General features: G+C 41.6%; 1 protein-coding gene across 3 annotated transcripts in view; it reads left to right on the forward strand.

The window, feature by feature from the left end:
• The window catches only part of PCYT1B (phosphate cytidylyltransferase 1, choline, beta), a 60,856-nt gene that overhangs the window by 24,755 nt on the left and 8,504 nt on the right, over positions 1-27,597 (forward strand). For 2 of the 3 annotated variants that reach the window (XM_019529156.1, XM_019529155.1), the window contains exons 2-8: positions 7,423-7,522; positions 9,507-9,623; positions 12,358-12,509; positions 13,404-13,482; positions 20,902-21,044; positions 22,691-22,747; positions 26,552-26,740. In XM_019529156.1, coding sequence (XP_019384701.1) covers positions 7,423-7,522; positions 9,507-9,623; positions 12,358-12,509; positions 13,404-13,482; positions 20,902-21,044; positions 22,691-22,747; positions 26,552-26,740 — 837 coding nt within the window. The remainder of the gene's footprint in view (positions 1-7,422; positions 7,523-9,506; positions 9,624-12,357; positions 12,510-13,403; positions 13,483-20,901; positions 21,045-22,690; positions 22,748-26,551; positions 26,741-27,597) is intronic. The other variant, XM_019529157.1, reaches the window with a different exon arrangement.

Consider the following 27,597-nt stretch of genomic DNA (forward strand, 5'->3'; position numbering starts at 1 on the left):
ATCGTATGGGCTTGAATCATTAACACAATATAAAGTATACTTAAACATTTTTTAAGTTGACAGTGTCCCTTTAATAACATTTGTAGTAATCAATAGGCCAAATTCCTCCTTGTGGAGCTGTTCTGTTTTCTCTGGCTTAATGAGCTTATTCAAAGTAATTGCGGAAATTGCAGCAGACTCATTGCAATCTGAGATAAACCCTCCTAGAAAATTTGCCTGGCAAGAGAAGTGAAACTGGATGTCTAGCTCCATTTGCTAAGAAGAAGGAGCACGGGCTTTATTTCTGGCAAGTGTTCTTTGGGGATATTTCTTCCTGCCTGGAGAAGTTCCTATTTCTTGTTTCAGCATAGAATCAGAGGACGTGAACTGACATACTTCATATACTTCCCCTTTTGTTTATTTATTTAAATATAGTTAGTCCCAGCATTTTTATGGCCTATTGCCTCCAGTCACCTCCATTTGTTTCTGTCCTTGCCCATGGCAAATCAACTAGGGTTCAATGAAACCAAGCACAAAAAAATAAAGTGGAAGACGAATGAGCTAGCACTAGCAAACCAGATTATATACTGCTATTGTTCCACTACATGCTTCAGACATCAAAACTGCACCAAGAATAGAACTTAGACTCATAGGGCATTTATAGGTGCTCCAGGAGTGTGTGTGTGTTGGGGGGGGCGGGGCAGGGGTGCTTTAATTAGAGCGGCTCTGAGAGCTGCTCTAATTAAAGCGCCTGGAGCATCTCATGTATCAGCGCCTCCACATTTAAAAATGGTGGTGGGGGTGCTTTACCTAAAGCTCGTTCAACAAGCTTTAGGTAAAGCATCCCCTCCACCATTTTTAAGAGCGGCGAGGTTGATACATGAGACGCTGGAGGCTGCTGAAGCATGGTAATTATCATGCTCCAGCACACTCAATTAATTGGGCCCATAGAATCATAGAAAATTAGAGTTGGAAGGGACCTGAAGAAGACATCTAATCCAACCCTCTGCTCAAAGCAGGACTGTCTCCAACTATATCAGCTGAGCCAAGGCTTTGTCTAGCTGAGTCTTAAAAAAATCCAAGGTGGAATCTCAATCCTCTGATTCTAAGTAGAAAATCAGGGAGACTTCTAAATACCTACATGACTTCTGAAAATGTGATTTAACAACTTAGGCCTTGTCGTTCTGAGTAGGACAGCACCTAACACCTTAAAAAGTATTTATTAATGGAGTTAGGAAGAGAAACACCCTTACCCAGTCACAAAACATGAACACCTGGTGAATATTCAAAGATAAATATGATAAGAATAATTGTCTTGTCTTCCATACTCTGTTTTCTTGTCCTGCCCAAAATATTTTCCTTAGTACTTTGTTTACTAACACTTTCAGCCATTTGCCTTTATTGGTGTCCAGGATACATACTCATGTAAAAAGACAGGTTGAATAATTTTACACTGAATTTCAATTTTAAGGTTTCTTGCGATTTTTCTTAATGCCATTGATTCTGCTTTTAAAAATATAAAGAGACAGCTAAAAACAACATTTTATCTTCTCCTTTTATGCATAAGCAATGTAGCCATATCTGACTTTGTTTCATAAGGGGTGCATCTATACGAGATGTTTACTGTGGAGATGCCTAATTAGCTCCAAAGTAAACATCTCGGTGTCTGCACGTGCAGTGCTATTAGGACAGAATAAATGAATTAACTATGCAATAGGTTAGTACTTGTAAATACAAGTTCTATCTTGTAGGGAGTTTTTACTCCACAGCAACACGTGTAGATACTAACGGAGTTGGCTGGGATGCAAGGGTCCTGCTACATGTGGGCTGCCTGCTGGCTAACTGCACATTGAAGCAATCTTGCACCCCAGCCAGCCCCACCACAGTACATTGGCCAGGTCAGAGCAGCCCTTGGCTGGCAAGCCAACACCTTGGGCCTCCTGCCAGCTGGGACTTCACACCAACTCAGTGTGCTGTGGTTCTGGGCACGTGTTCAAATGTGGTGCCCAGAAGCAATAAACTCCGATGCAATATGCACCAGAGTTTATTGCTGTGTATTAATAGATGTGTAGATATGCCCAAGATGTATTTGCTTGGTTCAGCTGAGTGAGCCCAGTTTGTGCCAGAGTTATTGCCTCTGGGCACAGCATTTACACGTGTGCCCAGCACTGCAGCACATTGAACCAGGGTGGTGCAAGGAGCCCAAGGTGGTCAGCCTGCTAGCTCAGAACTACTCCACCCCAGCTCAACATGCTGCAGAAGGGTGGCTGGGGCATGAGGGTGCTATGATGCAAGGTTAGCTAGCAGGCAGGCCCCAGTTTGTAGGTGGGGAGGACTGTGGGCAAGGACCAGGGAGGACCAAAGGTCAGGGGGTAGGAGGGCGGGAGTTCTGGTCCCAAAATGGTGTCCAGGGGGTGGGACACCTGTCAAGGGGTGGGGCTACCCTTGTGGCCCTTGACAGCTTGCCAAAACTCAGTAAGTGGCCCTCCACCTGAAATTACTAACCACCCCTGAGCTAATTAGTCAACTCCACAGTAAAGCACATATGTAGATGCCCCCCGTTTTTCCTACACTAGATCCAATTTCACATCCATAGCTACTGATAGAAAACCTCATTATATTATGTTGGTTTCTAAATACACTACATCATATATATAAGATTGGTACACACCCATACACACACATACAGTTACACACACATACCAATTAAGTATGTTCCTCTTTGACAGGATATTCTTGATTTTCACCTATTGTTCCTAGTTGCTAGAGTTCACCTAATAAGAAAAGCATTGCCAACATCTTTTCCTAAGCCGTTTGTTGTAAAGTAGGCATTACTGATGGGCAGGGATCCTAGTTTTCTGTGGGGAAAAAAGCAAAAGACTTCTGTTTAGAAAACACAAAAATCTGTATTTTTCCATGACCTATGGAAACCCATGCCAACAGCAAGTGGCACCATTTCTGCTCTCTTTCTTTTTTTCCTGCAGTTTTTACCTCTCAGTCAATCAGCACTGTTCCCCAACCTCCGTCACCTAACCCTACTGCTGATTGGCCAAGAGGCCAAACCGTGGGAAAAATAGAACAGAAATGGCACCGCTCACCATAGGACACTGTTGTGCTTTCTGTAGGTCATGGGAAAATGTGGATTCCACAGTTTTTTCTGTGGCAAAGAGAAAATTAGGGTCCCTGCTGCTGAGTGATTACAAGAACTGGACTGATAAGAAGTTAATACAAGCTTGTCTTGACTTCAGCAAGAACCAAGAGCTTTTCAATACTGCAGAAGAGTTTAAATGTGGGGTAGGGAGGGGCAGGAAGTCTCTTGCTGCAAGTAAGGCCTATTTTCTTCAAATAATCTCCTGGGAAACAGCTTCCATCTAGCTAGGATCTGATTACCCGTTGCAGGCCTCAGACCATAGCCATTACTGTTTTAACATCCTTGCCTTCTCCTTTATCCCAGCATGAGCCAGGCTGTATGGGATGTTGTCTAACTTGATCTTGCTTGGAGATAAAAAGACAGTTTAGCACTCAACAATCATAAAGACAGAGGCAGAAAGATGGTATTTAGAAAATAAAGAAAAGAGCCCATGATGTATGATCATGTGTAATGTTGTGCACTGTGCTATGTGGGTGGCCAGCTTGAGCAGGATTCCCTTCTGTGGAACCTGAACAGAAGTTTAATTTTGCCATATTCTGTTTATTTTGAATAGTGTCATTGTATTGAACTTGTATTCAGCAGTGTGAAGTGATATGGCCACAAATACGTTCCAATACCATGTCAGAGATTTAAAAAAAAGGATATGTATGTAATGGATGACAGCCTTTTGAAAGAACTATCAATAGTGAATTTAAATCAGGATAAGTGAAAAACTAATCCCAACATTTACTTTAGACTTTCACTGTCTCAGTGGAAACTATTCTCTCAGTTTGAGAAACAAAAGGCTCCATGGTTAAGTAAAAGAAGAGTCTCTCAGTTATTATGAATTGTCATTAGAAGGAAGTAGTTTACAAGAGTAAGCAAGAAGCAGACATCAAACTGAGACTGTACTACCAATTTTAGGTAGAAGTAAGAGAAGATTTTGCTAAGAGGAGACACTGAAGGTTTGTGTCCAGTGGAAAGTTAGTGCAGTGTAACCCAAGATATGAGTTTACATCCAGGAGTTACTTCACACTAACTCCACATGTAAAAATATTTTGTCCACACTTCCAATGCATATTGGACCTCAGCATTCAAAGGTCCTCTCGCACCAGTGTATCTACATTGAACTAGCTCCCTCATTTAAACTAGCCTATAGCACCAGAAACCAATGCAATGCAAATTAGGTGCCCAACTACCTTTGGGGATCTAGGTTCAAATGATATAGCAACAATCAGAAAAGATACAACCACTGAACAAAAAAGCAAACACCTAAATATATAACACCTATTCATAAAGAGAAAGGAATATTTTGCACTGGCTAGCAAGAACTCAGATGACAAATAGGACAATAGAAAGAGCAATACAGCAACACCAAGAGCAGTGAATCCTTAATAGGATTCACAAAGTTCCTGCCAAAGAGCAGTACAGAGTTGATGCAAGGTCATGAAATCCCATGTAATTTATAGCAAAAGCTAATCAGAGATATACGTGTTTTTCTCAAAGAAAAATTATTATTATGGATTTGTTTATTCTTTGAAGCCCTGGAGATGTTAGGCTAGCAGGGAAACACAGCAGAATTTTCCAAAACAAGTCACAAGGTGCATAGCCTGCTATATTAGTGGTTCTGATTGTTGGGTGGGTGAAATAGGCTCAAATAGTTATTCACCTCATTTCCCTCATCCTTTATCTTTATTGGACTATAAGGGCACCTTATAGTCGAACGAACTTTAGTTCAAATGCCCCTGCTGCCATTTTGAAGCACAGGACACTAAATATATGAGACACTGTGGGACCTTTAATTAAAGCAGCTCCCAAGAGCTGCTCTAATTAAAGCACCTCTTCCCCCAACCCCCGCACCCCTGAGCATGTGTAAAGATGCCCTAAGAGTGTAAATTCTTCAGGACAGGAGTTATCCTCTACAGCACCTGTAGCATAACTGTAGGGTGTGAGGGACAAAAGTGGTACCAGTCCTGGGTGCTGTTTTAGAGGGGAGAGCAGAAGGGCAGCCCCTGAGATGTCTGTGCCACAGCAGTAAGCCCATGTAAGGAGAGCCCACACTGCAGTTGAAACAGCAGCCCAAATGCAACAAGTTGGAACAGCAAAGTTGGAACAGCAGCCCAAATGCAACAAGGTAGGAGTCTCCAGTGCTCAGTATCCTTTTCCCCAACCAATGGTGCCAAAATTCCTAGTTACACCTCTGGGGCTCATAACAGTTTTGCTCTGGTCTCAGCTGGAACTTTTAAGAACTACTAAATACAAGTAGTAGTAGTGAAAGGAAACCCCCTGAATAGGCCATACTTTCACTGGACTCTCCTAATTCATCCCAGTCCTTATTTAGCATGCCTTTTAAAAATTAAACGTTAGGGCCTCTTTTCTGATGAAAAAATTAGCACAAGTTGTATGTTTCTAATTATTGCCTGGGCATGAAACTGGTATTCAGTGGGACCATCTACATGTGCTGTTAATGCTCCGAAATCTTACTGCACAGTAAAATACTGCGTAGTAAGCTTTCCCTGGGAGCACATCTACACATGCCCCTGTTGGGAGCAAATTTGTTCCTGATGGGAGCACTTCAGTGCAGGGCTACTCCTGCCCTGCTCTGCTTCCCTACAGCAGCCAGAGGGAGCTCTAGGCTTTCCTGGGCACTAGGCCCCAGCTGACAGGGGCCACTGAGGTCAGGCCTGGGCTCCAGGGGGGTGGAGGAGGTGTCCCACCTCCCAGGCAGCTGCCTCCCAGCCTGGCACCCCTGCTCCAGGCAGCTGCTTGCTGCCAGACTCCCACTCCAAGATCTCCGGTCCCAGCCCCCACTCCGATCAGCCAATCAGAGCAGGGGCTGGGAAGCAGGCAGCTCAGTTGAGGCCAATTCAGGAGGTTTCCTTTCACTACTACTACTTGTATTTAGTAGTTCTTAAAAGTTCCAGCTGAGATCAGAGCGACACCGTTATGTGCCCCAGAGGTATAACTAGGAATCACACCTCCCCTTGGGGGAGGGAATTGTTTTCCCAGCCCTGCTGCCTGGGCTGACCAGGAGCAATTTGATTCTGGTCAGCTATGTACATGTGCACTACTGTGCAGTAGCTACTGTGCAATAAATCTACCTGTATTTACAGGTAGTAGCCAACCATGAAGTAGACTAATTTACTGTGCAGTAAATGCTGCACGCATGCAGGCAGTGGTGCTTTACTGTGTATCAAATTAGTCTACTGCACAGTAAAACATCTCGTGTAGATGTGCCCAGTATACCACACTCAAAAGCAAGTCAGGTGGTGGTCAAGCCATGGTCTTCTGAAATACCTGTGTCTATTCCATTTTTCAATTATCGCTAATATAGGTAATTTTAGTGTTTTCTTGGTTATTTGTGACAGTAATCTAAGTTGAATTCTCCTAGAGCCCCTCTAGATGTTGAATAAAGGCATGATAGAATCTGAAGCGTGATCCATACAATCACACCTCCTGCCATGCCAAATGTGCATGGCAGGAGGTGTAATTGTGGGGTCCAGCATCAGAGCTAATCACAAACTGTCACCATCATGGGCTCCCCCTGCACCAGCAAATAACAAGTGCCTGCTGTTGTGGGTCTCCCACCTGACAGGGCTCCCAGCCATAGGACCAAACATTGCTACACATGCAAATTAAATCTGGATAGAAACCAGCTATAAAATTATTATACATTTCCCAGTTCTAACTTTATATCTGGATGGACCTTTTTATGGCATGATAGTTAATTTGCACATGTAGCCGATCTAAATTGGTTAACTGCATAATAACCAGTTAATTCCATAATACATGTAATGTGTGGAGGGCACCCTATTTTCACATATTCCCACTAGATCAAAACAAAAATCAGATGTTTTGTCTGAGAAATGCAGGCAGGATGCAGGCAGGCTACAGATTCTGGGATTCCTAGTGTACTAGCCAGTGAAAAAGAAAACCAGTTCAAGAACTAAGCTACTTACACTCTGGGCATGTAGCCAGACAGAGGTGGGTTCAGTCTTCACATACATTGCTGATTTGCCTGCAGCCACCTCCAAAACGTTAGAGCTTTTTAACAAGATGAAGAATTAGCTTGCATGACTGTCTTTTAAAAACATCTTACTCTTCTCAACTCTAATTACAGCTCTGTATCAATTCTGTGAATTTATGAATGACTTATAAAACACCCAGAAGGGGAAACAAGCCTGGATGATGTGCAATGAGAGGGTGCTGACATAGAAGGAAGAATTCTGTTTTGACTTTCCATTAAAAGAACAAACTGGATATTTGCTCATCTCATTTCCATTGTTTTCCCCCTTCTCTGCTTCTCCCTCCAGACTCTGACTGCACCTGCTCCATTTGCAGATGAAACAAGCTGTCAGTGCCAAGCTCCACATGAGAAGCTAACCATCGCTCAAGCTCGCCTGGGAACGCCAGGTCAGTCTTGATTAATAAGCTATCTTTGCTGAGATCCACTTGAACAGGACCCAAGGGCAGACAGCTTTCCGTTATAAAAGGATTTCCCTCTTTTCTTGCAACTTTCGCTTGGAAAAAAAAGGAAAGATTGTGCCTGATTGTGGATGAGGGAAACATAACAAGAAAAGATATTCACCTTTTGTTGGTGAAACACATGGGGAAAAACACTTTCAGGTGAATGTTTTAAGCATCTGTTCATGGTCAGGTTACTTTTTAAATGAATGCTGTTGGGCCACGATAGTCAGACATTGGCAATATCAACACCCAGATCTTACCTGCATGATGCAATTGTATTTGGTTAATAGTAAAATGTATGGGTTTTGTTACACTTTTAAGTTATACTTCATAGCCTCTGCCTCACAGTTCTAGAGTATCACTTGTTACAGTACTTTAGCTCATAAACCTATCTGTGCACTCTTGTCAGAGAACATATATGAAGCATGGTTAGCATGTAGTTAGTCCCTTTTTATGTTATTTAAATTCAGGGCTTGATGTACAGCCAATCTTTAGCATCCCACAAAGTTAGCGTGATGTTTGGTGCCTAGTCCCATTTCCAGATGCTGTGGAATATGAACTCGTTCACGCTGACTGGCACTAATAAGAGACCCTAAAGAGTCAAGCTGACATCTTCTTTATTGAAACCCTTGCTGGTTACATCACAAGTTCCCTTGCCTGTTTAAAGGACACATTGATCCAATATTTCTTGCATTCTGTCTAAAACATACATACAGGTTTTGACCATGTTGCCTATTGCCCTTTCTGTAGAAGTGATTTCCATCACTGATTAGTGGTGGTCCAGCCATGCAGCCAGGGGACTTTAGTAGTGCTCCAGAGCTGGAGGGCTTTGCTCATGCCACTGCTGGGCTGTGAGGAGAAGTGGTAGTAGTAGTAGTAGCCAGATCACAGTGCCAGCCCACCTCAGACTTGTGGTAGGTCATTCTGGCCGGCTGCCAGGAAATATCACCTACTGCTGCCCTAGATCTTGGGTCTTGTAGGTAGTTGGGAGGGTCCCAATGGAATCGCTTTACCAGAAGCCCCACATATGCTTAAAACAGCATATTTTACAAGAGGCAAGCAAGGGGATATTTTTATTGATTTATTTCTTGTTAATTTGAGCAGCGAACTGTTTTTCCCCACTTCAGGGGAGTTTCCTTTGCTCTCCCATCAGTTTCATATGAAACAGTTTTCTCTGTATTTCGCTTGAGGTGCAGAATGTGTAGCACCCTACAGCAGATACTTCTTTATGCAGCACAGCAGTGAGCCTCTGTGAAGCTCAAGGACCACGGTATTCATCTCATAGATGTGCAGGGAATGTGAATTCCTATATTAGCATAGCTGCTGGGCATGCCACTCTACAAGGCTCTTCCTGTTTTGGCTTGCAGGCCACCACTAAGACATGAGTGGTGCACAAGAAGAGAGGGATATGGGGAAAGGAGCAGGAAAAGTCAGAAAGAATGGAACTGACAGGAAGGTGACAGAGAAAATCATGAGAGGAGTGAAGAAAAAGGGAAAAGGAAAGGGATAAACAGAAGTAATCAACAGGTACATACAGCAATAAGTTGTAGAAGAAAGAAGAAAGATGTAAGGGCACAAAGATAGAAACTTAAAAAATCTGAAAATGAAGAAGTGAGGGATATAGAAATAGAAGGGGAAAAAACCAAGATATATGGCAGGACTGGGAGCAAGATAGGAAGATGACATTTTCTCCAAATGTGAATGCAGGAATAATGGAGGAGAGTAATACAGAGGAAACATATAAGAAAAAACTAGAAAAGAGGATACTGAAATAAGTAATCACCAGAAAATATAATGCTGTAAGTTCACAAACTATAATATTTCATACCAGGGGAATATATTCTCATCTGAGGTCCCAAAACAAATCAGGAGGTCTTAGGTATGACTCATATTTAAGCTGGAAGTCATTTTTGTGCTTGTTTCCCCACAGTTGACAGACCTGTCAGAGTGTATGCAGATGGAATATTTGACCTCTTCCACTCCGGCCATGCTAGAGCTCTTATGCAAGCCAAAACTCTATTCCCAAATAGCTACTTATTAGTAGGAGGTAAGATTCAGAGCTATTTACCAAACAGAGTTTTTGCCTCTGTTTTCTAGAGCAGAGGCAGAGCTGTTTCTATGCGTTCACCCCCAACTGTTTATACACTGTGACTCCAAGCACTACTTTCTCTCTCCGCGGTGTTCCATATACTGTTTTCCTTGAGCGTATCTTAAAATTGCATCAATTAAAGTTAAAAGTCACATTCTTTCCTTAGCAGCATGTGTGTTATTCACATTCTATTTAAAGGGAAAGGCCAGAATGGCTCTAAAGGCAGAATGTCTCTGAATGAGTATTTACTTTCTTTCTTTATTGTGTCAATGTTGTAAAAGAGGTAGGGCTGAGGGAAGTCCACGTTCATAACAGAATTAATGTTGTTAGCATTTTTTTGCAGTTCACAAAATATCTGGGAGCAGATTGTGATTTCTTTCAGATTTCATTTAAATTAATTTAGTGAACTTTGTAGAGTTTTTTCCCATGTGTAAAGTGATAGAGATATTTAAAAAGTGTTATATGTCAAAGAAGGCATGTGGTAATGCTTCTGTCTCTTTATTGGCAATTGTGCAAGGAATTTTTGGTGAATATATTAGGTGCTCTTGAATAACTGCCTGTGGCTTTGAAATTTACTTTTCACAAATATTTGACAGCAAAAGTCTCCTACTTGAACATTCATGAATGTGGTTATGAAGGAGCTGTGAATATGATAGAAGTGAACATGCATTCAAATACATAATCAGAAACGCAGCTTTATTATAATACCAGCTCTGCAAAAAAACAAAACAAAACAAAACAAAAAAACCCAGGAAAATTGGAATCTTGTCCTTATACTCACTTTAGTGTTATACTTCTACGATTACAATTCAGCTGGAGCTTTCTGATGGTGCTTTTGTACAGAGGAATGGAAATCTGTTCTGTAAATGAAGGAAACACTTCACACATTGGTCTGCAATGTTTTTCCAGTTGAGCATAAAGGAAAGATAAGTGGGACTGACAGGGAAGGGATTTCAAAAATGGGAACTGCTCCTTTGAGACTTCTCTCTAAAACTAAGGGAAGTTATGGGCAACACTCACGCCCCACTGAAGTTTATGACAAATGTCCTGGTGATTTCCTTGGGATATCTCCCCAGTAATGTGCTGTCTTGACAGGTGTGTAAAGCAGGAAATTCTAGACTCCCTTAAAAATGTTGTGTTGTAACAGAGCTGGGTGTTTTGTGCTTCCCTGTATCCATTCCTTCCTCCCCACTCTCAACTTATTTCTTGTTTTGGTGACAATTATTTTTTAATTCTTAATGACAAACAAGTCAGTCACAAAATATTACTTATGAATACCTAATGAATGAACGATCAGGAAGGAAGGGGTAACCAGAAAGAGTGCCTTAGTAGCTAAAGAATTTGTATCATAAACAAAGCACTATTAAAAGGAAATATATTTGTTGACAATTAAAAAGTGCTGTCTGCTAATAATCAGTGACATTTACATGGCATGTTTCTTCCAGGAGAACCAGACTCTCATGTGATTTACAGACAGTAAATAAGTATAAATACAGTCCCAGAGGGGTCTTTCTACTCGCCAATGAAAATGCATTGATCTGTGGAACATCTGTTGCCAACATATCCCAAAGCAATTATAGAGGAAAGGAAGCATCACCTGTCCATTTAGAATACAATTATGTTGATAATTAGAATCTGGCCATGTCTCTCAGAGTAACTAAGGCCTTCTATACTTGTAAAAGGTGCTTTAAAACCTTTTATGACCATAGTGGCAAACACTCTCTGTTTCATTACTTATTCAAGCAATGATACCGTCAGTAGAATAGTGCCCAAAAGGACCATACAGGAGCATCAGATCAGCTAACTCTCTAATTCAGTAAGTGTCCACCTCCTGAATCACCAACACTCTTCACTGCTCCAAAAATAGTATTCAGCATTTGTATATACTTTATACCTCCAAAAAGCTATACAAATGTTATTAATCTCCCTAATACCTCTATGATGTAGGCATTATTTCCCAGTAGCCTCCCTGCTGGGGAGGAGGGGGACGAAAGGGATGCCACGAATGAGGCACGTGAAAGCCCTGGGTGCTGACTGAGACGGGGTGCAAGAATGGCAGATACCACTGCAACCTACAGTATAAAGCTTCCTAGTTATGCTTCTGATTCTTTCCCATCATTTTAAAGGCCACACAACAGTGGCACAATCAGGATTGAAATATAGGATTTCCAAAAATCCTAAACCGTATGTTCATTCCTTCAGAGTAAGCTGTCGCAGATAATCCTATACATGGGTTTTTCTTCAGAGATTTTCAGCTTCAGTTTTCATCAAGGCCAATACCACTTGCAATTAAACTTACTAAACTTGTAGCCCAAGATGCAATGACTGCCTTTGTTTCCTGTTTAGTTTGCACTGGTTTTAAAGCAGCTTTCCAACAGGGATTTAGAGTTGAGCTGGCAAATTCAAAATCTGGCTGCCGAGTTAATGAAATTTATGAACATTTTATGATTGCAGGCACCACATTTTTCTGTTCACTTTAAAAGCATTACCCATTACTTTTGGAATGTTATGGAGCATTTCTCTCATTATGGTGCAGTACTTGCTTCTATTCCAAGGACAAGAATATGCACAGTATAACTCAATAAACAAGTTTAACCAGGAGAATTGAAAAAAAAAAAACTAGTAACTGTCAGATGTAATCATTTTGCAAAATGTGTGTAACCACATTTTGTTGACTGTTTACCATTATCAGTTTGCAGCGATGATCTAACCCACAAATTTAAAGGCTTCACTGTAATGAATGAAACAGAACGGTATGAGGCCCTCAGGCACTGTCGCTATGTAGATGAAGTCATCAGAGATGCTCCATGGACACTCACACCAGAGTTCTTGGAAAAACACAAGGTACTTTTCTTCCTTTCGCTTGCTAAAACTGCTAGAAGGAAAATGACACGACATTCAATTAACTGGAAAAAATTCATTCATTCAACTTCAGGCTCAGAAATCATAAGGCATCGTCTGCCCATTACTATGTCAGAAAATGTTCTGCTTATATATTTTTAAATCTAAAAAACTGGTAAAAAGTTGGCGGGGGGATAACTATTTAGTTATCTAATAAAAGAGATCACATTTACCCCAAAAAATCTTGTCTGCCAATAGAGACTTGCACTCCTAGAAAACCTTTGGTGTAATCTGGCTGATTTACAAAGGAGGAAAATCAAGTAGCATGGAGTCACTAAAAAACCATTTGCAACCACAAATTGCAGGTGAAGAATGGGAGAATGGACTAATCTACTATGTAATAACTAGTGTTTTACTCCTGCTCCTATAAGATCAAGGGGTGATTTCCCATTGTCAATAGGTCTGTAATCGAGCAGATATACATACATGAGCCACTGCCATCTAATGCATAAAAATTTTGACTGTTCAAATGTATGACTGTTTTTACATTTTACTGACTAATCCGTGGTACATATAAATCCCATGCAACTACAGCTGACTGGAATTTACATTAGCTCAAGGGCAGTGGCCATAAACATTTAACTGTTAAGTGCTAGATAGGCACACATTCACATGAAACACCAGGAAGCTGGAACTAGAAACCTTCTTCCTTTATTTTACAAATCAGTTGTTTGCCACTAGCGTTAAAAAAAAATCTTCCTTAGGCGAGGCGGCTTCTCTGCGTGTAAAGAACAACATCACACACAAAAAGCTAGAGCGCTTAGAAGCCCAAAGGTCCTGTGTTCTGTATTAATTGTTAGCTACACCTGATTGTCTCTTCCCCTCTGTCACTTGCAGATTGATTTTGTAGCCCATGATGACATTCCATACTCCTCCGCTGGTTCGGATGATGTGTACAAGCACATAAAGGAGGCAGGTGAGGGCAATGTTACTTTTAAAATTCTGCTGTTTCAGCCTTTATTTTCAGAACCATCTAAGTATGCAACTGCCTTGTAACTGCAACTGCAGGAAGAAGAAAAAAATAAATGCACATTCCTTCATGACCTATGAGTAGGTAAGTGTTGCTGACTTCAACAGAAAGGTGTCTCCCTGAAACTGCAAGTGATGACCTTGGCTGTTAAAAAAATTGATTCCCATTGTAACAGTGAGGAAGCCATTCAGCTGATCGCAAAACATTTCCTGCCTGGGTTATTACAGTACTTTTTAGTGCTTCAAAAGCAGCACTGGAATGCTGAAAAAGGAATCACTTCTCCATGTACTAATAGTAACAGATCCAGTATTCAGTCACCCTCTGATCCTGAGCTAAGGAACAGTTGTCTTGTGATCTCCAGCAAATCAACAAATGTGGGTGCAAAAGAAACAACAACAAAAAATTAAAAGGAGTGATGCAGAAACCCGCCTGGAACTTGGATAAAAGAGAAAAGATGTCAAGAGAGAAGAGTTAGAAGGGGATGCTAGGAAATCAGCCTGCATGCACAAGGCTAGAACACTGGCTGAAGAGGTAGCACCTGTTTAAATCATTTTCTTTATAGACAGCCAACTTACTTTTAAAACTATGGGTCCTCTAATGTTATCCTCCAGCAGTCAGTTTAATGAAAAATGCAGCAAGGAAGAGAGAGTGATTAACAGTCAAACAAACAGCACCTAAAAACAGAGCAAACAGGCAGCATTAAGGGACTCAACCCCTAAGAATGCCTGATTTTCAAACTCCCTTTCCCCTTCTTTCCACCAGATAAGAAGAAATGAATTTGTACAGAGACATGACCAGTAAAAATAATGATGAGAAAATGAAGGGAAAGCTTTGTTTATTGCCTTAGTTAGGCATGGGGGCAGATATCAGATATGAGTGATCAGCCCTAAATACTACCAGTTAATAAGTGTTTGAGTACTGTGATTTCAGACAGAGTGTGACTGTAGAGAGATTCAGTTTATTATATATAAAAAACCTTAAACCAGAAGGAGGAATCAATACAGAGCTGAGAATATGGAGAATATCTGTGTGCAACTTCGGAAGCATAAAATATTGCTTAATTCAAGACAAGAGTATCACATGGGATTTGTAATTCCATCTTAGTGGATGATCTCACTGAAGAAAAGTGCTTCCAAATAGCAAAAGCAAATAAACTATCCAGGGAGAGGATCAATACCCACAAATATAGAACAAGTATGTAGGATCATGTTGAACTAACTCAGGAAAAATGACAGAGATAGAGCATCCAAGAATGCAAATATCCATGGTCCAGCAAATATACTGTGAGAATGAAAATATACAGGAGAATTAAAATCGCCAACCTATAAAACAGAGATGTCAAACTCATCCTATACCTCAGTCTGGATTCGGACCATAGGGCTTCCTCATAGGCTGGATTTGCAAGGAAAGTGGCAGCTACAGTGGAGGCAGCAATGGTGGCAAAGGGCCCACAAACTGTGGTGGCAGCAGCAGCAAAGAAAGCATCAACTGCAGCTGGGCCAGCAGCTACTTGCCAGGATGGAGGCACCACAAGCAGTGGTGGTGGCAGGTCACACAGTTGTGTTATTGGCATAGCCCTCCCTTGCCCAGTTGCCACTGGTGCCCATGTCTTGTGGGGTCCAGGGTTCCACAGTGGCCCTCAGTTTTGCTGGCCACACTCCCAAGTCACTTGGCCTGCCGATAGCCTAGCTGAGCAGATGGAGCAGCTCTGCGAGCCAGATTCAGTCCCTGATTCCCTTGTTGTAGACAATGTGAAGGAAGTGCAGAAGAGAGAACAACTTCATGTCCAAATGCTGCAACTGCCCCAGGAAAGTAGTGACTGCCAAAGGGATTTCCAATGAAGAGGAGATTGCAGAATCTCTCCAAAGACTCTCAATATATGTACCCTTCCAGAAAAAGGCTGCTAGCCATTCTACTGCCATACTTGCAGTTTTGATATTAGATGCAACACGTTCCCAGCAATAGCAATATCAGAGAAATAAGACATATAATAAAATAAATTGATGAAGATGTATAATAAAACCAATCTGAGGCCAAATTGTTATTGGATGATAAAAATAAACCCTGAAAAAAGAGGTGTTATTGCCTGGAGTTTTTAGTAATCGATTTACATGAGTGTTGTAGGGCTGTTCAGAAAGGCAGAACTAACCATCAGTTTGATCATGGCAAAACAACAGATTATCCTCAGTGCAAGAGAGAAGGGAGAACAGTCTGGTAGTCTAAGAAAAGGTAAGTTTTATTTAAAGAGAGGCATCCCTTAGCAGCAAGCTGAAGAAGCTGATGATCCCTACCTGCTTTGGTCATCTTGGCACCTGGAATTCTTTGCTACACAAGTTCCATGAGACTTGGTGGAACTAGTAAAGGAGGAACTGGCAAGCCTGCAAGAAAAAACAATGTCCATATGGCCATACGGCAACCTGTTCACATTAATAATGTGGTGAAATAAACTTCATATAAAACTGATGAGCACCTAGTGCACCACTATGGTACCTCAGAAAGAGGCCTAGAAACAGCACTGCTGCAAGGCCAGCGGACACTGATAGAGAATGTGCTCAGCTGCAGGCTGTGCTATTGGAATAAAACAATACCATCAGTTCACCTTTGGTAAAAGACCTGTTCACTTTTGACAATAGGCATATTGTGGTCACTCCTTTTTCTGGGAGGTAGACTGTTTGAAGAACACCTAGACAAGAAATCTGATCCAGAAAGTGAAGGAAGTCTTTTTCAAGACTTGGTAAACCTTGACACACTTTTCTCAGAAAACAAGCCATTATGTACTGTTGCAGAGTTCAGACTACTCAGGACCAAATGGGAATCTGAACACAAGATACCTTCCCTGGATGAGCACAAGGTAACAGCAAAGCAGAGCCAGCAATGAAGACAGATAAGAGACTGATGGAAAAGACAAAACAGATGGGAAGGGAATGCTAATTGGTAATGTTAAACTATTGCAAGGTAGTTTTCCAAGAACTGGACCTTTTAAATTCAGGGCACCTCTCCATACATTTTTGGAATTCAGCAGCACCTCGGCTGAGAACCGTTGTTGCGTTGCCTCAGCTTTCCTCAGTGGTTTTCAACTAGAGCTGGCATCACCATCACCACAGCCAAGTCCAACTGCCCCATTCACCCTGTGTGCAGCCAGATAAGCCTAAAGCAGGCAGGAGCGCCTACTTCTGCCACAGTCCTTCCCAGTCTGCGCTCTTCCCTCCCTCCCCCCACCTCCAAAAACGAGGTGCACAAGACAGCTCCATCTGCCCCAGATTCCTCTGTTTCCAGGATGAGCAAGAAGAGTTGGTCTGGGAAGGGCTGTGGCAGGACCAGGTGCTTCTGCTGGTTTTAGGGTTATCAGATAACCCTAAGGCAGGCATGGGCCTGCACTCCTGCCACAGCCCTTCCCAAGCTGACTGTGTATGAGGCACACGGGGCAGTTTTGCCCAGCTGATGCTCTGGCAGCCCTGCACCATGGAATAGCTCACAAGGGTCTTGTGACACCTCAGTTGAGAGCCATTAGACTAGACAGTAGCTCAGGGCAGGGTCATGGGGACCAGAGAACACTGCTGTCCGTGGAGGGCTGTTCACTGCAGCTCAGCAGCTGGACAGTGTACGAGAATATCAACTTGAGCAGGCAGCCTGCTACAACAGAGCCAAAGCTTTGAGGCAACATGCACAGAGCGAGTCTGACTCTTACCAGCAAACTTCCACACAAGACAATAACCAAAGGCAACAGTCCAAGCCACAGTGGGCCCCATTTCATATGAGACAACGACAGACTCAGGACAGTAGTGGAGACAAAACCAAAGACAACCATGGAATAGTTACAGACAAATGCTACTTGCAAACAAACAGGGCCCTGGCTAGAAATCAGGAAGGTATAGAAAGAATATCAGCCTTTAGCTATACGAGCTATTTGAGCAATCAGATGACCAACAGTATATCATCCAATGGACTGAAGACAGAACAGGTATGCAAACAAATGCTCCACGAATGGCAACACCAAAACCAAGATGTGACAGATTGGATGAAAGAGCCAAATCATTTAAAGAGTCCTGATACCTGAAAGGCTACAGTGGGCTGGCATTAAAGACATGTCCCTATAGCAAGCTGAACATTAATAACCTCTGTTGCTGGCAAATCTTCAAATGCTGGCATCAGCTCAACAAAAAGAATTGAAAAGAAGATGTAGCAATCTGCACGGAGCATAGAGGAAACAGGACAGGTTACAGTGAGGAGAGAGTTTGACTGAGGCACCAGGAAGTCAGTCAGGCTATATATGGCTGGAATCCTAGCACATCTGTAAATAGTTCTGTTAATAAAAATTGGTGTTATCAATCAGCATCCAGTACGCAAAAAAACTAAATTAAAAAAACACAGAGAGGTTAATGAAAATGAAGCTAAATCAGTATTAGGTTTATTTTCTAGAACAGTTTTCTTAGCTCCTATCTGTGGTTAAATCCTCCTTCTTAGAGATGTGTTTAAATGCTTCCTAAAATAGGTTCCTAAGCAACTGCTGCAATCCCTTAAAGCATGATAGGGTAAACTTCTGTAATCATGATTAAAATGATCTAATTTTAGCAGAGTATTAATTAGAATTTGGAAAAAAGGCACATTCACCCTAAAAACACAGGAGGCTGCTAAATATCTTGATGCCCTTCCTGAAACGTCCTCATCCTGTGAAACTGGGTTAACAAGCCATGAAGTAAGGCAGGGATGCTGTGTAGATAAATTTTGTACAACCGTTTTTAGTACCATTATTTCAATATAATTTGTTCTTTACTATTCCCAGCCTCACAACTTCATATCATTGGCAATTTCATATTGCAGTTACATATTTGTTGTGACACCTATCCTGTGCCTCAATGGTAAGAGCCAGTTTGTAGGTTATTCAATCAAAGCATACTAGCACTCACTGGTATAGCTGTCTCTGCTTTTTTGTGTTAGGCAGTACAAGTGAGCTAGACTTAGTGGCAAATAATAAAAGTCATAAATATTTTTGAGGAAATAGGCCAGTAATAAAGATATGTTGACAACTTCATCTCTGTCACCTTGTGAGACAGCACAAGGAAACAGCACCTGCTGCGCATTTCCCATGTAATGTAATACAGAATCTCTGATGCTTCAGCTACTTTAAGGCAGGGGTGGGTAAAACGCGGTCCATGGGTCAGATGCGGCCCACCGGCCCATTCTATCCAGCCCATAGGACCCCTAAAAAATTTGGAAAATTAATATTTTTCTGCCCCTAGCTGCCTGTCATGCAGCCCTCAATGGCTTGCCAAAACTCAGTAAGCGGCCCTTCGCCCGAAATAATTGCCCATCCCTGCTTTAAGGCATGAAAACAACCATATATAACAGTTGTCCTTCAATAAGATCTGAAATCTAAAAATCTTATAGACAATGCAAGCTGCTTGGCTTGTTTAGCTTAGCAAAAACGTGGTTGAAATGGAGTACAATTGCTTTCTATAAATACATTAGGGTAGGGGTTAGGAACAAACACAGGGGAGGGAGAAGAGCTATGTAAGCTAAAGAGTTGTGTGGGCACAAAAAGAGTGGTATAGGCTACAAGATAGGTCATGGACCTCATTTACACAGCACAAGGCAGGACTATGCAGTAATGCCCACACCAGCTCTGTAAGTACTGGCTCAAGAAAGTTTATCTTGTCTGAATGGCTCCCCTTTTCTGCAGTTACATCATGCTAACTCAGGTATCTCTCTACAGCACTACCTTGTGTTATGCACACATGCCCAAAATGAATTTTCTACATACAGATCATGAAAAAAAACCCAACAAAATCAAGCCCCCTTAAAAAAACCCCCAAAACCAAACAACCCCCATGGCAGAGCCAGGAATGAAACAAGGACAGGTGAAATCCTGACTCTATCAAAATCAATGGCAAAGGTCCATTCACTGCAAAAAAGCCAAATTTTCACCCAGACAAGGTTCTTTGCATGAATCTGATATCTTTTTTTAGACCAACTTAAATAGTTGGAAAACAATTATTAAGCAAGCTTTTGGGTTCAAAACCCCTTCGTCAGGCTGAGAAAGTTTCTGCAGTTGGTGTGCACTCTTCCTGGATGGAATGAAAACTAAAGAAGCCAAAAGCTGGGCTGGGCTGCATACAAGATAGGCAGTCAGTGAAGATATAGATTGAGGAGTCAGTGGGTGAGAGACAGGCTGGGGGGAGAGGAGAAGGGGGATGAAAAATAGAGAGATACCTAGGGAGTCAGCTGTCAGGCAGGTTATAATGTGTCATAAATCCAATGTCTATATTTAGTCCATGATTTTTAGTATCCAGGGGGTTGATGAAGTGGAGGAGTGATCCTGGGTGTTCTCTTCAGTGCAAATCCGGTGGTATCTGAGGGCTTGGCTGGATATCACAGCTTTTTAGGTGTGTTTAGGGTGATTGCTGGTTCTGTGCAGATATATATGTATGTTGATCTGTGGGTTTCTTGTATAACGTGGTCTGTATTTTATCATTCTGGATACTGATCATCGTGTCTAAAAAGGAGATGTTGGTGCTGGAGTATTCTAGAGAAATTTGGATGGAGGGATGGTGGTTGTTGAATTTCTGATGGAACTCAATCAGGGATTGTAGGTTTTCAGCCCAAATGATGAAGACGTAGGAGAGACCAAACAACAACTCCTCACCAGAATGAGTGCGCACCGGAAATCCATCAAAGACAGGAATACCCAATTACGAGTGGGGGCACATTTCTCACAAGAAAACCACTCTCTCTCCACCCTCTCAGCCCTGATCCTCAAAGGAAACTTACAAAACACTTCCCAGAGACAAGCCTATGAACTCCACTTCATCAACCCCCTGGATACTAAAAATCATAGTGTGAATATAGACATTGGATTTATGACACGTTATAACCTGCCTGACAGATGACTCCCTAGGTATCGCTCCACTTTTCATCCCCTTTCTCTCTCTCTCTCCCCACCTCCTCCCCGTCTCTCACCCATTGACTCCTCAATCTACGTCTTCACTGACTGCCCGTCTTGTAAGCAGCCCAGCCTCTGGCTTCTTTACTTTTCATTCCATCCAGGAAGAGTGCACACCAACTGCTGTAACTTCCTTAGCCCAGCGAAGGGTTTTTGAACCCGAAAGCTTGCTTAATAATTGTTTTCCAACTATTTAAGTTGGTCTAATAAAAGATATCAGATTGACGCAAAGAACCTTGTCTGCCTATGTCCTTAGACCAACACGGCTACAACCTACAACCCTGAAACTTTCACCCAGTCTCTCAGCTCCAAATTGGCACTCCCCCACAAGACTTAAATATCTGTGCTTAAGTATTCATTTTTTCCTAGCTGCGGTGACATCTAACAGTTATTTTTTTCTGGTGTTTTTGTCCCACTTTAATCAGGAATGTTTGTACCAACACAAAGAACTGAAGGTATCTCAACCTCAGACATTATTACTAGAATTGTACGAGATTATGACGTCTATGCCCGACGCAACCTCCAAAGAGGATACACCGCCAAAGAGCTGAATGTTAGTTTTATAAATGTAAGTATGCTGCACTCTCTTCTGATGGACCGTAGAAGCCCAAGTTGGAATGGAGATGAAAAAGAGACAGCCTAATTTGAAATGGGAGATAAAATAGAGAAAGAACTGGTTAAAACAAGCTGAAGGATAATGTATTAGGAGATACTGGTAGACTTGTGAGTTTGCTTTTGTTACTTAATAGTCTTGGCAGTTATCATTTTCACCTACCATTTGTCAGTGTTCTTTGAAAGTATAGCTATTGAGAGGAAGCCAGCACCCACAATTTCCTATTGTATTTGTGAACTACAGCATGCTTCTTATTAAGCTGCTGCTAATGAGCCTAGCAGATTAAAAAAAAGTTTCCAGGCACAGTCTTTCAAGCAGTAGCCAAGAGTTTGTGTTTCATTATTGCTGTTATCACGGGGACAGATACTAGAGAGCAGAAATAAATATGCAGAAAGCACAAGCTCTGCTATCGAATTCATTCCTCTACAAAGCAAGTAAAAAAAAGATGGAAGCTAAAAGCTTAAGGCAGTCCCATGAAACAAGAACTCTGTAGCAAGATGTCACAGAAATCAGAGAGCATCATCAAGTCACTTTTATGAAACACAAAATGTAAGCCGAGGTGCCAATATAAAACCTTAGAGTGGCTGAGGCTTACATTAGAAAAAGTTGCTTTCAAATTAAACCATTTCTAAAGACAGAACTGCCCATGCCAACCAAGGAATAGTAAAGATGTGAAGGAGACATCTTCTTTCTACTGTCCTCCATTTTCTCTGTCAAATCTTAGAGCAGAATCCTGTGAAAGTCACATTACTGAAATGCTCCTCTGCACTGTTGTGAACTAAAGAAAAGCTCAGGAACACAGGTCCAGAAAGGGCTCTTCAGCATGTAGGGCCAATCTGGCATGCACTGTGTATGCGGGGCCTGGAACCAGGGCTGGGGCATCCTGAATGTGGCACACAGGGCTGGTCCGGGGTGCCACCCATACATTGTATCCAGGATATGGGGCCAGTTTGCAGGCCCAATCTGGCCCACGGGCCAGCCTGTGTTTCTTATCCACCCACAGATTGGCCCAACATCACTCATCTAGTCCACGAAGCCTCATGAGTTGAACATCCCTGATCTAATCCAACCTTGCATATGCCACAAAACTCAAAGTACATTATGGGTGCCTGTACATGTTGACAGTTTTTGCCATTTAAAGTGTTCTAAAGCCATCATGTAATACGCGTCAGCAACTTGAGAACATTGTTAAAAGGGTGGTAGTTGCCTTAATTAACCCTTGTTGTATGCATTTTAAATGCAAGTCGAACTGCAGTACTGAGCCTTAGACTACCTGGTTTCTCTTTTTTGCACATGTATTTAACTGGAGCTTTTTAAAGTGGTAATTAGATCTTTTACCAGTATCCAGCGCCTCCTACTCTACAGAACTACAGCAAGGCATGAAACTCACACCAAGCCATGGAACGTCTACTGAGGTTTAAGGCACTGTACCTAAAGCACTTTAAGTAAAGCACAAAAGTTACAGCACCTTTGGATATGCCTGCTCTGCACATGTATAGGCATCCATTGAAAACAAAATAACACCCCACAAAACATGCCACAAGTAAAAGCAGAGGAGACTAGCACACTGCCAGTGCTCTGACACTCCAAGTGTTTTGCAGTTAATTTGTGCTCAGAAGATCTTAGGAAGAGGACCATGCCTTTCACTGCAGAGAAAGGTAAAAAAAAAATCCCCAACAAAACAAACAAACCACAGTCCTTGTGAAGCTAGGGGAGAAAAAAAAATCCTTCCTGACCCCAGATGTGGCAATCAGTTTAATTATTATGAGCAGAAGAGAAAGACATCTTAGTCAGTTGCCTGAAAGGCAAATCACAAAAGGCAAATAGTAAACCACTAAATTTCTGGACCTATGCGGAATAGCATATGTTGGATGACCCAGCTCCATGGGCATGATTCAGCCTGTGGGCCATAGGCTGAGCACCACTGGTTAATAGGGTCCTTGGATCAGTAATTGGTGCATGTGATACATGGGTTCAAGTACTTATTTGCAGTCCCCATGGTAGGGATGGGCAGTAACTCTCTCTATGGAAGGGGCCTGATAATGCCAGGCTTCAGGGCCTTTGCTGGTTGTCTATTGGGGCCAGGAAGATTTTTTTTTCCCCTTATGAAGACTTTATTGGTTTCTGTGTGTGGTATGCATGTATGCATGTCTGTCTTTTGCTTTTTTCTCTAAAGCACTGGAGATAGGCCATAATTACAGGGTGGGAGATTTGACAAGGATACATTGGTGTTCCCATCAGTATTTTAAATCCTTTCAGGCATTTGGCTAAGATGCCTTTCTCTTCTGCTCATGGTTAAATGGATTGCCAGATCTGGGGTCAGGAGGGGACAAGATTTGGTGACCCCAAGTCACTCATCAGGCTGGATGGGTTGAGCACCACAGCTCTACACTGTCACACTGTTCTTTCCCTGATCTGGTCAAGGTCAAATCCCATCTTGAATAGATTCATGTTCTTCATCCCCCCACTAAATTCTTGGAATATCATTCCAGAACATAACTTCCCACTTACCTGAATAATTGGGAATTTTTATCTGAATATGGCTACTTAGTGAGGACTTCTTTTTTCTTTGAAGGAAAGGCCATGTATTGTAAAACATATTTCCCCTGTTTATTTGATAAGGGTGGTTATATTTATTTGATTAGCCCTTTACCATAATAGTACTCTCAATTTGATATCTAACTTATTTTTTAAAAACTAATCAAAGATATTATTGGGTGTTACACCTGCCTCAAGTCTGCTGCCAGTTATGTTTTTCCTCTTCATTTCTTTTCCTTTCTTGCTTCTTTGCTGCATTGTAGATCCACATCAGAACAGAGAAAAGTGCTAGAACACAGATAGTTCCCAAACACACAAAGGAAACACATAGGGAAACAGGTAGCAAGATAAGGATCTCATTTTAAGCTCTCAGCTCCTTGTTCCAATAACTGACAAACTTATTCTAGCCAAAGGTAGTTTTTTTCAGGATGACCTTTTAAACAGCTTCCGAAAATGTGGAATGATTGGTTTAAATTAGGCCCAGTGCCTTTCAAAGAAAGTTAGGCATACAGGACGATTTACAGAAGTACCTGACTGAATTAAAAATAAAATGAAAATACTAATTCTACATTGTGGTTGGCATTAAAAGACCCTCTACTGAGCAGCAGTTTGGACGTATTTTTAGCTTGTAAATTTTAAAATGCACTTATACTTTGAAAAGTACTTCTATAATGGCAACAAAAAACCATTTTTATTACATTTCAGTGCCATTTCTTAAAAGCTCAGGTGCACATACCAATATGTATTTAAATGTCTGTTTTGTGCATTTACCACAGTGTCTGACTTGAATACTTACACATAGAAACAGCCATCTAAGATGCACACTGAGAACATCAACCATTTGTGGTTCTGCAGCATTCAGTGTTATGAATGTATATATTGGTATATGCATTTGTATGATCGCATTTGAAATGGACCCTTATATCATACTTGATCAATTTGCAGGCTTGTCAAAAAAATTGATCATCTTCATGCCAGCCCTGAAAATACAAACTCAAATTTAAGAGCCAAACCCTGTATTTTCTGGCTTCTGGATCATTGCCTGATATCTAATCAGTTGTATCATTGAGCCAGGAGCTAGCGTAGGCACCATTTCACACTTTCATAACTGCAAAGTTAAAATTAGAAGCTAGTCTGAACACATACAAGCAGCAGATTCTGTTGAGTCATAAATTTACATTGCCATTTTTTTTTACCATATATGTACTTTGCCATATTGAACAGCCCTAGGAGAGCTAAAGAACAGTTTTCCTCGAGAGAAATTAATAGCCCTGCCATTTATTCAGCTCCAGTTAAACAAAATTCACAGTTGGTGATGAACTGACTGAAACATCTGCTCCCTCAGGGTTCATATCATCTTCAGAAAAACAACTTCAGTCCTGCAGAGCCTTTAACATTTTATGTGATTGGTTGAGCTACCAAAGAACTCAGAAATTTTCTTCTAAAACCTCAATGTTGAGAAGTTCAGGAGGTGGCAGGACCAACCTCCCTTAGGGTTGTTTGCATATGTAGGAGGTGTCTTGTAATCCTATGCTTCAGGGCTTCCATTCGTCATTTTCCTTTGAAGCATCGGCCATTGGCTTGGCAGTGCTGATTTTCCTAATGGAAGAGATAAACTGCCCAGGCGACTGGTAGAGGGGACTTGGGGGACACGTGTCCCCCCTGAGATTGGCCCCGACTCAGCGCCACTCAGGACAGGAAAGTTTTCCTGCCACGCAGGCCGGCAGCATGTTGGGGGAGTGGGGGGCACTAAGTCACAGCATGGAAGTATAGAAGTGGATATGGGGCTTTTGGCCCACCCCCAGGCCCATCCACAAATTGTGCCCCCCCCAACACACACACACACTCAGGAGGCACCAGTCACCCCTGCTCAAAGGATCCTGGCTTTAAGGGTCTTGCTCACATAGTGCCAAATCAACAGCCAGATCTGAATTAGGAAGGAATCTTCCCACAGGTCAAATTGGCAAGGATCATTGGGACTACTGCCTTCTTTGGCATGGAACATGATTCTCTTTTCCAGATGATTACAATAAATTGACTTTCTCCTGTGGCACATCATGAAGTTTTTGGATGTTAATTGGATGTTTTGTGGCTATAAGGTGCAAAAGGTGTTGGAGTGGTCCTTCTGGACAACAGTTTCTTGTGAAATAGGCATGTCATCCCATATCTGTCTCTTCTGCTGTGCTGTGTAGCATTATGTACTAATCAGCTCCCTCTTCCTCTCTGCTAAGCCACCTGGGCAGTGGCTCAGCACTTACTTACGTTATAACTAGGGGAACCCCTACTATCCCAAATGCCTATACTTAAAGACTTTTCTCTTTTCACAAGAGAAACTTCAGACTGAGATAGCATCAAGGGCTGCAAGGCAATAGTGGGATGGCACTTGCAGGAAGCTGTGGGAAGTTTTCATGTCAGCTACCACAAGACTGAGTTATTTCTTGACTTGCATAAGCACTAAATTTACAGCAGTTTTAAACAATGCCCTAGCTAATCTATATAATTATGTTATGTTTCACATTATATGAGTGAGAGAGAGAAAAAGAGAGAGAGCTTAAGGTGTTTTTAAACATACTATAAATGCAGTGCCTATGCAAGTGGGGAAATAACTCAACCTTGTAGTAAACAACATGCAAGCGACCCATACTTTCCTGTGGGAAGTTTGTATCTGTGTGTGTGCACACATACATATGCGTATTTACACACACACACACACACAAACACACACACACCCCTGTTTAATAATTTTTTTGGTGGAAAGTGATAGCATGTGGTAAGCACTGAACAATAATAGATATGTGTGTTAAAAATATTAAAGGATAATATTTATATAGATACTGTGCATTTTTTCAATAATACTCTCTTCTTTTTTTTCTCCCACATTCATTTGATTATCTCTTATCCATCCATATGTACTTTTCACCCAGGAGAAGAAATACCGCTTTCAGAACCAGGTAGACAAAATGAAGGAAAAAGTTAAGAATGTTGAAGAAAAATCAAAAGAATTTGTTAACAAAGTGGAAGAGAAGAGCCATGACCTCATTCAGAAATGGGAAGAGAAATCCAGAGAGTTCATTGGCAACTTTTTAGAGCTGTTTGGACCTGATGGAGCATGGGTATGTATCTACATCATTCCAGGCATAATGTCTGCCTTTTATTTACTTTCTCTGTTATTGCACAAACTTACAGTAGGTTACAGTAGGCTGCAGCCTTCATTTTGAAAGCCAGTGAAGCAAACCAAAGCCAATTCCACTCATCTCGGCCAGCAACAACATGTGTCAAAACCACACTGCAAAGTTCTCCCAGTTTGAAAGTCTCTTTTGAACTGCTGCTGTACTTTTATCTTTAGTAAAGCTCTGGTAACATTTATGCACTGCCCAGGTATGTTACATTCTGCACATTAACATACATATTATGCAGTAGTACAAAGAGAAATATTCCCAGTAGGTCCCTGTAGGAATAGTTCTCCTTTCGTTATCGTTAAGAAGAAATTAAATACACACAGCAGGGGGAGGTGATACCATAAACAACTGTGACAGAGAGGCAAAGTATAAAAATCTGAATTTTGGATTATTTAAAACTCAAGTAATTCTCCTTGTCTCTCATTGTCTGTTCTATGTGGTATAGTAACCATTGTTATAGTTAAGAAAAAAATTATATAAACTTACACAGTTTGTGCTGAAAGACTTTCCAAACATAGACACAGTTATACAAGCAAAACTTCTCTTTTAAAGGTACAGCTTATTTCATTTTGGGGTGGGGAGACTAAACTATGCCAACTGAAGTAAAGTCTTGTCAGTATAGCTGTGTGCACACAAGTAACACTTTGCTCACGTAACATGCTGCAGGGTTGTGAAATAGGAAAGAGAAATTACCAGGAATGGCTAACAGACAGCAAAGTTGCTGAGGAAAGGATAGCTTGATTAGTAGAACAGTAGAAAGGGGAGAAGGCCACTAAAAAGGAGAGAGGATC

Source organism: Crocodylus porosus, unplaced genomic scaffold (genome assembly GCF_001723895.1).
Source record: "Crocodylus porosus isolate Cpor-Errol unplaced genomic scaffold, CroPor_comp1, whole genome shotgun sequence".
In the NCBI taxonomy this organism is placed as follows: domain Eukaryota; kingdom Metazoa; phylum Chordata; order Crocodylia; family Crocodylidae; genus Crocodylus; species Crocodylus porosus.